This window comes from Typopeltis vanoorti, chromosome 3 (assembly GCF_054136105.1).
Source record: "Typopeltis vanoorti isolate ZY-2024b chromosome 3, IOZ_Tvanoo_1.0, whole genome shotgun sequence".
NCBI classification, from domain to species: domain Eukaryota; kingdom Metazoa; phylum Arthropoda; class Arachnida; order Uropygi; family Thelyphonidae; genus Typopeltis; species Typopeltis vanoorti.
In genome coordinates, this window is record NC_143551.1 from 54,515,001 (window position 1) to 54,530,770 (window position 15,770).

The following is a 15,770-nucleotide window of genomic DNA, read 5'->3' on the forward strand; positions in this document are numbered from 1 at the left end:
ACTATAAGAGTCACACTAATTTTTCTTTTGAAATTTTCCTCACAACAAGTGCTTTATACGAGTTTTCATTATAAGCTGGTACATGAGCCCGATTCCATAGCCCGATTCAGTCTTCGTGATGTTTCAACGCAATGCGTTGAAATGTTGCCCCTTTTTTCTTCTTCTTGCATTTGGTGCTTTCACTAGAAAGTTTTAAGTTTACTATAGCACAGGCATACAGAAGCTTCTGTAAATTCTGTATTCTCCAACCTATGACGTAGGTTCCAATCATCATAGTGTGACATGGATGTTTGTAAATATCTTTAGGTGGTAGAGGAATTTTATAGACCAGTGTGAGACAAGCATCTTGTTTCATAGACCTGAAGTGCCTTAAAAATACACCGTGTTTGGCTTCTGAAGCAGGATTCAAATGCTTTACCCTTCACTCATCCATAGCATTACCAATGTACCGTTGAGTTGGCTAAGGATTTACAATCATTCGCGAGAGGAACTGGCACACACACAAAAAAAAACCTTCATTATTTAAATTATTCATTATACCGCCGAAATGAAGCCTGTTGGCTCTTTATATTTAAGTAAAAAAGCCTTCTTTTGTTTTTCTTTTATCAGCTACTATCATATCTCTAAGAATTCATACACACTTCAGCAGTTGTTCCACTTTATAATACGCCTAAAGTTTCAAATTGTTCACTATGATGGTGGGGCGGGGGGGGGATAAGGGCATCGGAATGCGTTTGCGAAAAAATACACAATAAAGGAGCAATTGATAACAGCGGTAAAACGCTCTATTAGACATTCATATTAACATGTTTTCATTTCAGAAATAATTCTGTATAAAAAAAAAACTATATAAACAAAACAACTGTATGACGAAACATCCTCCTCCTTTGTTTTTTAATACTTATTTACTGTTTCTATGTTAATGTTACGCTTGCAAAAGTAAAAAGGAAATTAGAAAATTTATCGATTACATGAAAAATGAGTCTAGAAGTCTTGGTGGCAGATTCTGAAAAAAAAAAGTAAATCTCAATAAGACCAAGTATGCATTTTAGCTAATGATAACCGTGTCTAAATACTGTTTTCTATATGGATAGTATGCAAAAAAAAAAATTAATTAAACTAAAATCTGTAAATATTTATGTTAGGCAGTGTAATTTTTGCGAAATGGAATAATAGTCATCGAACTCTCATACGAACGTGGAGAGTTTTCCCACTCCCGCAAACTTGGATTTTTCTTCCCTCAAAACAGGCAAACTAGCCTCATGGATCCATATATCTACAGACACAGAATGTTATTGGTATTTAATGCCTATGCCTAGTAAAGTGCATTACTACCTCACCGACCATTAGGTTGAAAAGAAAGACAACACAGGTTTCAGCATTTCATTGTGGGGGGGGAGGGGGGGGCATTTGAAGGAAAAAAAACCCAATTGGATGATATGCCAGGATATATTTATAGCTTCAAAAATGAGTGATTAATCATTTTATTCTAATTTTTTTTTATCAGCAGGCGATTTCCTATCCTAACCTCTAAGAAAGGTGGGTGACTTCTTCCATTCTCAGTACATTTTCTTAGTACGTTAATTGTTACTAATTATGTTAGGGAAAGCCGCTGTCAGATAAATGCATATTTTTAATAGGAGAATAGACGAAAGCACTGATATTCCTAAAATTAGAGGGTGGGGGAATTAACTACGAAGCATGAAAACCAGTCCCCCAAATTGTCCCAAAGAATGAATGAAATAAATCCCAAGTAGCCAGCCGTACAACGTACACAGCGCATTCTGGTATTAGCCTATATATTATATAATACAACAGACGAAATCTAGTCGCCTTGTTTCAGGATGTTACGTAATGATTACATCATCATTTTAAGATAAATTTAATTTTTGCATACCGTTTATATTTAAAACAGTATTCGAGTATAAAGCATTTACCTAGATAAAGTTTAAATACTGTATTTTATTTCAGCGATTTATTTGATCAGTTAGGACAAATAATATAAATATTACGTTTATGACTATACCTTAACCATGTTTTGATATCACCCATCCGCTATAATTTAGGTATAAAGGCAGAATCTAAAAAAACAATTTAGGCGAGCTCTAACGAGATTAATATTCGCTACTAACTGTTTACTCTCATAATGTAACATAATGATAAATCATCTGGAAAAAGATTCGTTATTATGCTAAATTATTTTTCTAATAAAACGTATTTATTTTCATTTTGTAGATATATAAACTGGAGCATGAGCAGTAGCGCTGCTTATAAAATCGTTTGGTACTGACTAACGTAAAGCGGTACTACTGTTGAATAATAATATTGTATTTATATTTCACAAATCTCGATCAAATCAATTATATCTGTTATTAAAATATACCGTTATGAAGAAATCCATATTTAAGGGCTGCTACATATAAAAGTACTATCACAAAGAAGTACACACATTATTTCACAACCGAATAATGAGAATGCAATATTTTTAGTCACTAGTTGTGCGAGAACACGATTTCGACGTTCAAAACACGCACTACATTCCACGAGCCTGCCGTTTCTAAGAAACAAACAAATTATATTTACAGACGATTTTGCCTGTAGAGGCGCTTCGGCTAATCGACTTTTGCAAATGATAATGAAATTTCTAAACTTTCGAAATAATAATTCGAGATAAAATTCTTTACGAATATGGTTCATATTAAAGGAATGGCTTGACAGTTTATTCTAAATTACAACTTCGTTTATTTAATGGTTACAGTTTGTTTTTTTGGGGCAAAAATAAGTGAAATTTATTATAGTGAATTACTAAAATGCGATGTATGCAATATATTTTTAATTTGATTCAAGGCTTCCAAAGACGTCACAGAAGGGTATTTTAATGGATAATAAATGCATCAGGTGAAATGATTTCTTTCTGTTAACTTTCAAGTCTAAGAGCAGATTAATCTATCTTAAAACGATTTATAAAATTGCTGAAACTGTTGTTTTTTTTAAAGTAAATCCACATTTTTGCACAATCCTAGTAGTCTAGTCGCATTTATTTTTATCCACTAAAATTTATTAAAAACTAAAGATTAAACGAAAGCTATAGCAAGACACTCCTTTAGATCTTTAATGGTATCTAATTTACTGTCCTGTATATGATGCACCGCTTTTTTTTTTAGCGCCAACATAACAGCCTAAATGATAGCTGACGAACTAGGTTGTTATAGCAACCACATTGTTAGAATCCAGCTAGATACAAGTGGAATGCTGACAGACTTACAACAGCATGCGGCTGTCGTTGGACACATCATAGCGATTTTTACCATTCAGGAAAAAAAAAAAAAAAAAAAAAAAAAAAAAAACTTGCAACATCCCACACTGGAGAAGGAAAAAAAAAAAAAAAAACCTACTACACGACTTTGTGGGCAAAACCCAGTAAACAGTGTATCGCCACTGAACATCGGACATGCGATCGACAGCAGAGGATTATTACTAAAATAAGAAACCAATCACAGATGTCAAGACTGCAATGTCTAGGCAGAGCATATCTGTATAAAAGAAAAAATTGGCGTTTTATTTTTTAAATTATTTCTTTTTTCCCATATACTGTCGATATCAGGTCATCGTTCATTCACTTATAAAAAGGACACACTCGTAAATAAACAAATCTAAAAAAAGCCGACGAATTTAACAATATATTGAATAAACTTTTAAACGCCATTTTATTTAGGGTTTCTCCAAATTATTATAATAAGAAAAAGCAAAATATATACTTTTCACACTCGAGTATAGGGAAATATAAGGGCATAAACCTGTTGTGGAATTCGATGTATTAACACGAAACGCTTGCTTCAAATAATGTAACTTCTAGTTGTCCTACTTGTAATTTATGGTTTATCTAGTTGAAAATAAATAATAAACAAAGAAATTAAATAAAAATTTCATGGATGATAAAAATACGAGGATAATCTTGACATAGAAACACTGAACAAAAGAGGGAACCTCGGGGAGCGTATTGGAAATCATTTATTTGTAGGATTAAATCCATCCTATAAATGGGAAACTATACCAAGAAAAGAGAGAATCTCATATAATCCCATTGAATTTCAGTAGTTTTGTTCGCGAATCGGTCAATAAAAGCCTAATTCCGAGTGAAGAGTTGAGCTCACATCACTTGGCTTTAACCAGTAGAAATCCTACCTAAAAAAATGCAATTTGTGAAACAATTGAGAACTAATACAAGCCCGTATAACATTCAACCCACGTTGCTTGTGGTATCAGCAACGAAGCGCTTGGTTCCATGCCACGGTTTTTTATTTTAAATTTTAACTTAATTTCCAACACAGTGTCTATAAAATGAGGGTGTCAATATGCAAATTGCATTTCTTTTAATGAAGCAAGTGTTTCAATAATAATAATCATTTACTATTATTATTAGTACTAAGTTGGCTTAGTAAGTTTTTATTAATTTTTATTATTTTTAACGGATTCATAAACACTGCTGTAGACACTAAACATGAAAGTTCACGTCATTCGGACCTTCAATAAACATAGCGGTGGTCTAACAACGGGAGTCAAATGCATCTCACCATTTTAAGACAATCACATATATCCATGCCTGCAACGACATTCAAATAACACGCAACCAGCCTGTTGGTTGGAGAGCGGATATGCTAACCACTTGGCTAACCAGCCTGGCATATGATGAAATAAAGTAACAAATCCTTAACTGATTCATACAATCGAAAAGATCTGTATGTTAAAATAAGATATGAAATCCTAGAAATACCGAAACCGTTATTTATCCATGTACATTCTGTAAAATATTTAAAATATTATATGGAATGGAATGCTCGAACAGAACTTTTCTTCGGGAAAAAAAAAATATTTTTCGCATTACTTTGAAATACGAACTGATAAACAGGACTGTAGTTCGAAATGTATAGCTGGGAAAAAGGCTGTTGCGATAACCAATAAATTCTGGCAAGAATCAGAAGCAGCTCGTTAAGTAGGCTAAAGTAAACTCCAAAGAATGAATTTTTATTACGCAACAAGAGAGAACAAATGATTATGGAATCATGGCCTTGGTCGGCGGCGATGGTAATAAAGTAATTAGAAAAGAAAATATAGTGAAATTACTCCTGGATATTCAATGTAAATAGAGATGATATTACGGAGTGGAGGAACTAGAGGTGGCCGAGTCAGAGATGTTTCGAATTTTTAATAATTTGGATGTAATAAGCCAGTGGCTGGATGAGATCTCTGCATGCATTTTGCAGCAATGCGATGAAGAAAACTATGCCATTGCCTTTGTTTCCTGGTGAGAGTTTAGCAACTGGAAGGGTTCCTGAGAATTGGAAAGAGAATAAGATATTGTTATTGCAAAAGGATCGTGCTATCAAATTACAGACGTATGCATTTTTTGAAGTGGGAGCGATGGAAAAGTTTGTTAGGGTGGGAAACAAGAAGAATGGAATGATGGCCAGATTTTCTATGGAAATCAACATGGATCTGTTAAGAAAGATCTTGTTTTAGTAATCTGGTTACATTTTATAATCAAGTTATTTCAGCATTACTCTAATCCTCCTAGACTTTCACAAATTGCTTTTGACATATTTCTACATGGCAAGTTGGTATTTAAATTAAGACACAGTGTATAATGGGTTAATAGAGAAGACTGAGGAATGGCTGACTGGATATCACCACGTATTGTCTAAGGAAGAAGGTGATAAGTGGAGTAAGTAGGATCCCGTATTCCGCTTGTCACCTTAGTAAGATAACGGCCATTATTCAATCTGTATATCAATGATATTTGGGAAGGAAGGGAGGGGAGGGGATATTCCGTTGTTTCTGGAAAATGAAAAACTGAAGAAGTGGTAAAGGATTGCCTAGTGCCTTCAAGAGTTTTTGAGTACGCTGGCAATGTAATAATTGGGATAGCAATGGTAGCTTTATATGTCGGTGTATTATATTACGGGAAGTAAAGATGTCAAAGGATTATTGATTCTATAGTTAAGGAACGGTAGTTAACGGAACACGTTCCAAAGGTAGAGAAGAATAGATAATTGCTTTAATGACGAGAAAGATCAACAAGTAGAGGCAACGATGTGGTAGCGCCACTGTATAAGATATTGGCCACATCTGGATTACTGCGAAGATTAGGTCACCTGAGTAATCCAAACCGTGAGGAAAGTTCAGAGATAGTTAACAAAAGTAATATTATTAGTAATAAGAATGGACTAAAACAGCGTTTCCCAAATGGTGGGTCACGACCCGGCACCGGGTTACGAAAGCTAAATGCCGGGTTGCGATAAAATTTCTAATGCCTTTTGTCACAACCTATAAGTGTGAAAAAGGCTTTTCAACACTGGTTTTTCTAAAAAATAAATATAGAAACCGATTGGAAGTCGAACCGGATTTAAGAATAAAGGTTTCATCTTTTCCTCCAAACCTGAAGTTTCTAGTTAACAAACAACAGCATCACACTTCTCATTAATAAATTACTTGGTTTTAGTTTTCTTTATGTTTTTGTAAGGGTAAATGCTTCTTTATTATAATAATAATAAATGAAAACTCTATGAACATTCAAATCGGTTTTATTTTACCTATTGGCCATAAAATGTTTAGTGGGTCACGAAGATGAAGTATTAAAATAACCGGGCCACGGAAAAATATGTTTGGGAAACCTTGGGCTAAAAGAATGTAGCTTACAGGCGACGTCATGAATGGGCGGAAGAGGGAGGGATATGAACAAGACAAGCTGTTGAGAGGAACTTACGTATGGACACTGCAGGGATCTCCACAGAGCAGGTGGAGATCCCCGGGGATGAAAGATTCTTACACCTCCATATCAGATCGGATAACTGAAAAAGTTCTTATAAAGCTCCTTCATATCTAAACGGGATTCGAACACATAACTTTCCAACACCCCAAAGCGAATCGCTGTTGTCGACTGAGATAACAGAACCGGAAAATAATGGGGAGAACGATGGACCATCATTGAAAGTTGTGTAATGTTATGGCAAGAAAAGCGGTAAGAAGTAACACAGAGGTTTTTTTATAATGAAAATGGTAAAAACAATATTATTAACATAAATAACAATAACGTGTTCTGTTCTAACTACTGATGAGGAACTTTCTTCTAGATTTTTACAGCAGGTTAGTGAATTGATCGATCTTTGCAAAGATCAATTAGAAAATTATGTTCATTGTTTTCCTCTGAAAGAAACTCAGATGTTTAACTCTGCATTTCAGAAAAATCACCCGCAGTACATAACATACAAATAATATAGTTAGAATTAGAAGTAACATGGCAGGAGGTTTGCAGTATAATCGTCAACTGGCGTCTGGTACGCCAAAAGCAATAAATGTGCGATGGTGAAAGGTGTTAACCGAAAGCTGGTTACAATTCCAAAACCTATCGCTCAAGGAGTGTCAACTATCCTCACCTATACAGGAAATACATTATCGAGAATACACACTGCTAGTTGCACTGGACACAATTAATTTTACTCACTCAGAGGCGATGGAATTGCATCTCTGTTTAATTCCAGTTAGTCTGCATCGATATTTAAACTCTTTGAATGGTTGGGACTAACTCTTATCCCATTCGTGGTACTAATGGCTCGAAGCCAGCATTTTTCATCCATGTTCATATATAACGATATGAATTTCCAGCCATTTCTCTGATACACCTTAAGAACAAACCTTGAGCCGAAAGGCTTTCCTAACAAGTAGTAACAATGGCGAAGAATAGCCGTCTGGAAACTGCGTTCTTATTGGAATAAATCAAAACTTCGTTCACTCAAGCAAATAAATCAGGAACTACGATACAATTCACATCAAACAGATCACTCATGAAGATCTAGAACTTGTTCTATCTCCAAGTGTTCAAATAAAGAATTTCTGTTGCTTTGCAATTAAGAAATTTGGAAAACTGTATAACTTGAATGCACCTACGTTTGGAATTACGAGGGGGGGACGCTGAAACACCTAGAACAAAAAATATTAAAGCAACTGATATAACCACAAGTGAGAACATATCTAAAAACCCTTTTATCCCCCCTCTCCATGTTTCATTGAAGTGTAATAATTTTTTTTTCTCTTTTAGGATATATAAGAAAACAGGTCAGAGGTTTGAAGAAATTTGAAGACAGAAGTAAGAGCCGTCATCAAGTTTTTCGTGCCACAAGAAAAGTCTGCAACTGACATTCACCAAACTTTGTGTGAGACTTTAGGGGCCTGTGCTTCAGCATATCCAACAGTTGCTAGATGGGTGGCCAAGTTTAAAACCCGGCATCCTGAGACAATATCCCCCAGGTCAGGAAGACCTTTCACAGCGATCATACCTGAAAACATCGATGCAGTGCATGCCATGATTCTTGATGATAGATGAATACCAACCAAAAACATTGCAAAGACTCTGGGGATATTCGGGGAACGAGTTGTCATTATTCACCAACATCTGGAGATGCAGAAGCTCTCAGCGAAGTGGATCTCGAAATGTTTGAATGCCGACCAAAAGAGAGACCGTGTGCTGTCATCCCAAGGGATTTTGGGTCATTTTCAGAAATCAGGTGCAAATTTTTGGCTCGTGTTGTGACTGTTGATGAAACATGGTTACATCACTATGACCCAGAGACCAAACAACTGTCAATGGAGTAGAGATACAAAGGTTCGCCACAGCCAAAGAAGTTCCGAATCCAAAAGTCAACAGTGAAGGTTCTTGCAATTGTCTGGGATACGGATGGTGTAATCCTAACCGAGTACTCAAGAAAAAAAAAAGTGAAACTGTGACAGTAACAGTTTATTCAACAACTCTGAAAGAAATGAATTAGGTACTGAAGAAAAAACGCCGCAGGAAACTGAGCAGAAGCGTGTTGCTTGTGCAGGACAACGCACCTGCTCACACGAAACCCAACAGAAATACACAACTTGGGCTTTCCATGTCTGCCTCACCCACCCTGTTCGCCAAACCTGGCCCCATCTGAATATTTCCTATTCCCAAATATAAAGAAAACAGTTGAAAGGAACAAAATTTACCACAGATGATGAAGTCAAATGTGCCTGAGGACTGGTTTGTACAACAAGAGAAATACTTTTTTCTCAGAGGATTGCAAATGATGTAGAAGTGTTGTAACAACTGTTGCAATAATGTATCAGTTATATGGTTCTACCTCAATTCCTTCATGGTGATTATAACAACTTTTCAGCACACTCTCGTATGCTTCCAAAACTGATATAAGATACCGTATTAACTTTCATGCAGAGTGCTTGTTTCTTCATCATTGAAACATTTTTACGAAATTTTAATTTCGGATTTAGTTTCTACATTAGAAGCGGCATTCAAGCAGAAACATGAAATTGCTTCTACATTCATCATATTAGTCCAATTTAACATGTTTCAGATCAGTCCAGCTTAACAATCAGATTTTTCAAAATATATCAAGCGACTGCCATGTCATTCACCTCATCAATACATCACTGTATTCAAGTTGTTGTGAAGTTGCATTCATATTGGTGCAAACAATAGCTGAGTCAGAGAAACCATCCACATCTTTCTCTTTGGCTTCCATTCATCAATCGGAAACTGACATCATCTTGTTCTTTTCTGTTCCTCAATAAAAGGGAAGGTCAAGGATTCCATACATTTTCTCCGAAACATTCCCAGACCAAACCTCATGCAATCAACAGAAAAAAAAAAGCATCATTATCTTAATTGGGGGGGGGGGGGAGGAAGTAACTAATACAGCAGATACTTTTCATTGCATTTCTTATCGACTCAAGGATGTTCTAATCCATAAATCGGAGCAGCATTGAGACAGAAATATTCACGATGTCATATTTGTTCTTCGACAGCTGAAATTATTCTATTGAAACAAATGTTTTTTTCCTCCTTCAACGCTGAACTACTTTTAGATATTCCACAGCCTCTTTCATTTATAACTTACACAGAACTTTATGCAATGAACTTGGTTTGATGGTGTTGGATTTCAAAGCATACTTTTAGATATCATCTTTAATGAGTAGTTTAATATCATTCTTCTTTAGCAGACCATGCAGATGTTTCCAGCTTAGGTTTCTTGAAATGTTCTCTGTCATTTGAGAGATGGCTATCCTATATGCTGAACTCCTCACTCCCAAAACGCCATTAAATAATATATAACATGTGAATAGGATCATAGTAGAAAACATCGGCTCATTTTATTTATTTATTTATTATTTTTACAGCAATCTCACCAGCTAAAGACTGGAACTTATAGACATTTAATATCGCGGATAAGGTAAGGGTTAGATCATCTGGAACCTCCTACTCTGAAGTCTAAACAGTACGTTTTCAATCCTCATCAAGCTTTATAAAATTCAGAGCTCGTAAAGCGTTTAATTGAAAGAAGAATTAGTGCACCATTTATTATTTTATTAAAATAACTTTATAAATTACTAAAATTTAAATCGACTGTTTTAAATATTTCATTAAGTTTATCATCAAGTTTGTTTCTGTAATAATAGTAAGTAGTACAGTACTGTGACAGCTCTTTCTTAGTATGACAGTACTGTGGCAATATTATCATATAATCCTATACATCTTATGAGAGTACATATCAGGAAATTGATGATGTTTTAAATTTAAAAAATTATATGCACTGTATTTTACTTCAGTCCGATGCAACAATGCAGATTACTTATAAGAAACATTTACTTGAATTAAAATTCTTGCAATTGTTCAGAAATTTTTAGAGAAGTAAAAGATTAATAAAGAATATTTCATATAAGAACGGCATCAAAGGATTGAAGTTATGTTCATTTTTATTTCTGTCACAATCAAAACGAATAGTTATTAAAAAAACAACAACTTAGAGCTCAATATCAGCATCATATATTTTAAAAATAAAAGAAGTAAAAACAAATCACTAATGCTTTTTATTCCCTCTACCTACCCAGGGGTGAGGTAAACCTTAACTTACTTTTGGAAGATCGAAGGACAATTGGTCTCCACTCTTAGCCGTCACCGACAGCTTAGTCCAAGGCCATCTGCGATTTCAAGGGATATTAGGGGAGAGAGTGCTATATAGACAACTACAACCATCTTATGGTCCTACATCCTAATATGTATATATTATTCTCTGAAATAATATAAGTTCTATGGTCGATTTTTTAAGTTGTGGGGTAGCTGAGTTACTGGGAAAGAAAACTACTTGCCTGTACCAAAAATCGACAAACTCTGGAATTGGCTGGGGGAAAAATTCTAGGAAAAGTTCGCCTAACCTGCTACTAGAGTCAAACCTATAATGGCCTTTCTTCTGGCTGTCTAGCACTGTGGAGGAAGGTCATCATTCTCGGAGAGATACATAGGCATATTTAAAATTGATGAATATTAATAGCTGGAAAAACCGGAGTGCTGATTTTCTGAAATTGTCGACAATATACTACTTATTTTGTATTTCATTGTTTAAGTAGGTAAATAAAGGATTATATCATGATAAAAATGATTAGCTGTTGATTGTAATGCAGTGAAGAATTTGTTTAAAAGATAACGAAGACGAATATAGTTAATATATTAACTATAGTTATCTATATCTATAATTAATATAGATAATGAAGTTTATTAATGCTGCAGGAGTTTAACTGCAGACTCCACTGGAGGAAAGATTAAAAAACCAGTGAAGAAAACAATGAAAATAAATGAACGAAGTTTATTGTGTAACAACTGGGACTAATATAATCATAAGTAGGCTGTGTTTTATGTTTGATAAATCTGAAATATAAACAACGAAGCAATTTCTTCATCTCTTCTCTTAGTTTGTGGTAAATGATTTAGAAGATTTCCTCTTATGCAGAGCCTTTTCGACTTTTATTTAAAAATATCAACAAGCTACAATCAAATGGAAAGGTTCTACTAGAAACGAGTATCTATTACAACTATCTTTATTTTCTCTTACTTTTTAAATAATTTTGCACTTGTTTTTAGTATGTTCCTTGGGAGTAATGGTATAATTATTTATAAAGGTAACGGTAATTTAATTTCTTTCTCCCCCCCCTCACAACTCATAAATGTAAGAAAGTGCCGGAGACTGAAACATTGAAGAAGCATGTGTTGCTTAGTTATTATTATTACTACTACTACTGCCACCAGAGACCTCTGGGGAATCAGGAAGCCATCAACAGAGGCCACATATCACCCGCACCAGCTGCTATATCTTTTCTTGAATTTAATTGACACCCTCTGCATTCACGACTTCCGAAGTTAAGCTATTCCAATTATGTACCGTTCTATGAGAGAAATATCTAGCTCTCATTCCTTTCTACTGCATTAATTCGTAACTTCTACAGATTCCCTCTTCCCATCCTCCATAAAATAAAAAAAAACTTCATCTACTGGTGTCCTAAAAACTTAAGAAAGTTTGTAGGTCTCTATTCTATCGTTTACCACCTTTTTCTTCTGTTTACTGTCCATAAATACTCAATCTGTCCTCGTTATTTACATTCTGCAGTCCCCATATCATCTTCAAGACTTTTCTTTGCACCCTCTCACCGTATCTGCATCACTTCGGAAAGTAGATTAGATTTGTTCAGGTGAAGTATCAAACCCTTGTAAGGAGGCAAAATGATTTGCTTGTCAATGTTCCTTTCAGCATCGCAATTATCCTCTGATTTATTTGTAATCTTTGCTTACATGGTCCCTGAACTTCGACTTCCTACTAAAGATCTCTTTACTTGATCAGTTCTTCTAGCATCATTCCACCAATATAATAAGACACTGGATATCTGATCACACCAAAGTGCATAACTGAGAGAGTCATGTTAGCATGTCCACAATTACAACTCAGAAAAGCATAATATAGAATCTACTGAAATTAACTATTAGATGTCTAAACATTATCTTTACGTAACAACCGAAAAATTATTATTTCTAAATCTCAAACAGTTAACATTTTACGTTTATGTCTTTATTTTTCTGCCATTTGATAACAGAAAACAAAATAATGGAAGAAAAATTTATTCCGCTTAAAATGCTTTTCAAATGTTAGAAGTAAACAGCTCCGCCTATTTGCTTTGTAGAATGAAAGGCGTTAACGGGTTTATTATTTATATTTAAGATTTTATGTGTAATTTACCATTTACCTAGGTATTTACCATATGAATTAAATTCAAATGGTAAATGCCTAGTTTTTTCCCCCACAAAATACCACTGAAATAAATAATGTCTAGCGGCTTTATAAATCCCAAGGGCGCAATACAAAGGTTATCGCTACACACTGACATATGAAGGTAAAGTAACAAAATCCAGTGATATCAAACGATGCAAAAGCAAATAAGCACGTTGTTCTAAAACGCTAATTTATATTCCAAGTGTACGTTGGCACGAGAAACGGCCTGGATAAAACTAAAGACGAACTGTACTTTCAAGACAAACAAGTACTAACGAAGCATCCATCAAAAGTAACCCGAAACAAATATCACACTGCTTGTTGCATGCTTTACTTTTTCCCTAGATACAGTTTGAAGACTAGGTTGAGCTTAACAACAAAGAGGGGGAAAAAACATCAATACACAAATACACGGCTGTGGAATCCCTTAGGCTGCGGTATTTAACTTGGCATCTCAGTTAACAAATGGGAGAACATGAATATGTTTTGTAATAGTTCTAGGCTTAACATGCAAACGACAAAGACACCTAAATTTGGAAAATAAATGTCATGGGAGTTTAACAGAATAAACACACTGCAGCGGGTAAAAAGAATTGTTATAAAATTCGTTGTCATGGCGATAGGTTACCACAAATACAGCTTTGGCGCACAGCCAAGAAATTAAATGTACTTCGTGTCCATTCCAATTTCAACCAAATGGCGACAGATTTCCTTCAAATCTGTCGGTCGTATACATTTCTTCTAATAATAGTCCACTAGGGTGAGCCACCCATTCCTACGAAAACATCCTATTGTAATAAATCCTCTTGGACATACTGCACCATTATGGAAAAGAGAGGGGGGAAAAAGATACTGTATTTCATAAGGAAATTCAAATATTGCACCATGGATTTCAAATTATTAGTATTACTATTAGTATTATTATACGGGCATCTCCATGGAGTCAGTAGACTCATCACAGGAGACCCAAACTATCCATACAATATCTATCATTCATACTTCTTGAACTCATTGACAAAGCACTCACAACTGAGTCAGGCAACGCATTCCATTCATTCACCACTCTCTCTCCGGGCGAAAAATTTAATCCTCGCACCCTTCTTAACCACACTCTTATTTAATTTCCAAGGATGACCTCTTGTTCTTCTACTACTATCCCACTGGTGAAATATTTCCCCTGCATCAATCTTATAAAAACCTTTTAATAACTTAAATGTTTCAGTGATATCCCCTTTTCTCCATCTATCAACTAACCAACCTCTTGACCCACAAACTCTCAATCTATCAATGTAGGGAGCATTCCTTACACCACTCACCAACTTGGTCACTCGCCTATGAATCTTTTCTACCACTTCCTCATCTCCAAGAAATCCAGGCGATCAGACCTGAGTGCAGTAATTCAGGTGTGGACATATCAATGCCTTATAAAGAGAAATAATTTCTTTATCTCTGCATTATTCCTTGACCATTGGTTTCTTCTCTATGTTTGTAAGAGGAAGAGTAAATCATATCTGAAATAAAATTAGACCTACTCGTGAATTCACCTAGTCTGTAGATACAAACAATATAATGTCATAATACGAAGCCACAAACAAAAACATAAATACTGAATTCTACTGTTGCTAAGTTGAACTAATAAAACCTAAATCACTCTATTAATAGGATGAGAGTGTTGTGTTTCAATGTTAAATTGAACTAATAAAACCTAAGTGGACTTGAACCGGTTTTCTCACCACTTTCATTAAAACCCTCACGGTTTGACGAGACACTTTATAAAGAAATTCTTTAACCAGTCACTTGCGTTAGGCTAAACAAGTTGTATCACTATAGTTATTTGATTTTTCACTGGTTTTATACCACAAACTAATTTTAACAACTCCCTTTGGATTTTGTAAGTTTAACTGAACATTACCATACAGGAGTTTCATTCCAGTGAGCATGCAATTATTATAAATTGTTTTTATCCATCTTTTTATTATCCAAAATTTTCATTTAATCTGCTCCTATTTCAATGTACAGTCGTGAGGAAGAACGTTGCATTTGGTTGGAATATCCCGTGCTGGATACGACGAATCGCTTTATTGACTTTTCAACTGAAGGGTGAGTTTAGTAGGTGTCATATGGAACTGATAGGGATTCCCTCCAGAAATGCCGCAGTTTCGGCTAAATATAAAATGATAAGCAAAGCTTTTATGAATATGGAGTTCTCTGCAATAATGAACAGTTTTTTGGACACTATAATTACTGTAAATTATAAATACTGGATTAAAAACACATTAATGAAGATTTGCTAAAATATGAAGTTGAAATAAAATAAACATCGCAGTTGAAAATATATGAAAACCATGCAATAATGAAATAATGTATATTTTGAGGGCGATAAATAAATACAGCGAAGATTACAAGATGGGAATTAAAATAGTTAAAAATATAAAACAACCGTAAAGGCAAAATTTGAATGTGAAAACGAAATAGTGATATTTTAAAACACCTAAAAAAAATAATAAAATATAAATGTATACATGTTATTTTTACATGTTATTTTCAGCATTTTAAAATGTATATATATTTATATTGCATCCACCCATACCAAATCGCTGATAGCTGGCTCAATGCTATCAAGGATTCTCATAAGCA

General features: G+C 34.6%; 1 protein-coding gene across 2 annotated transcripts in view; it reads right to left on the bottom strand.

The window, feature by feature from the left end:
• LOC150108161 (uncharacterized) overlaps positions 1–15,770 on the bottom strand; it is a 180,596-nt gene that overhangs the window by 154,855 nt on the left and 9,971 nt on the right. The window contains exon 1 of one of the 2 annotated variants that reach the window (XM_090390614.1): positions 2,384–2,447. The exons of the other annotated variant lie outside the window; for it this stretch is intronic. Within the exon in view, the coding sequence (XP_090246740.1) occupies positions 2,384–2,401 (18 nt within the window). The 5' untranslated portion in view covers positions 2,402–2,447. Of the gene's footprint in view, positions 1–2,383; positions 2,448–15,770 lie in introns of those variants that run through there. 2 annotated transcript variants of the gene reach the window in all.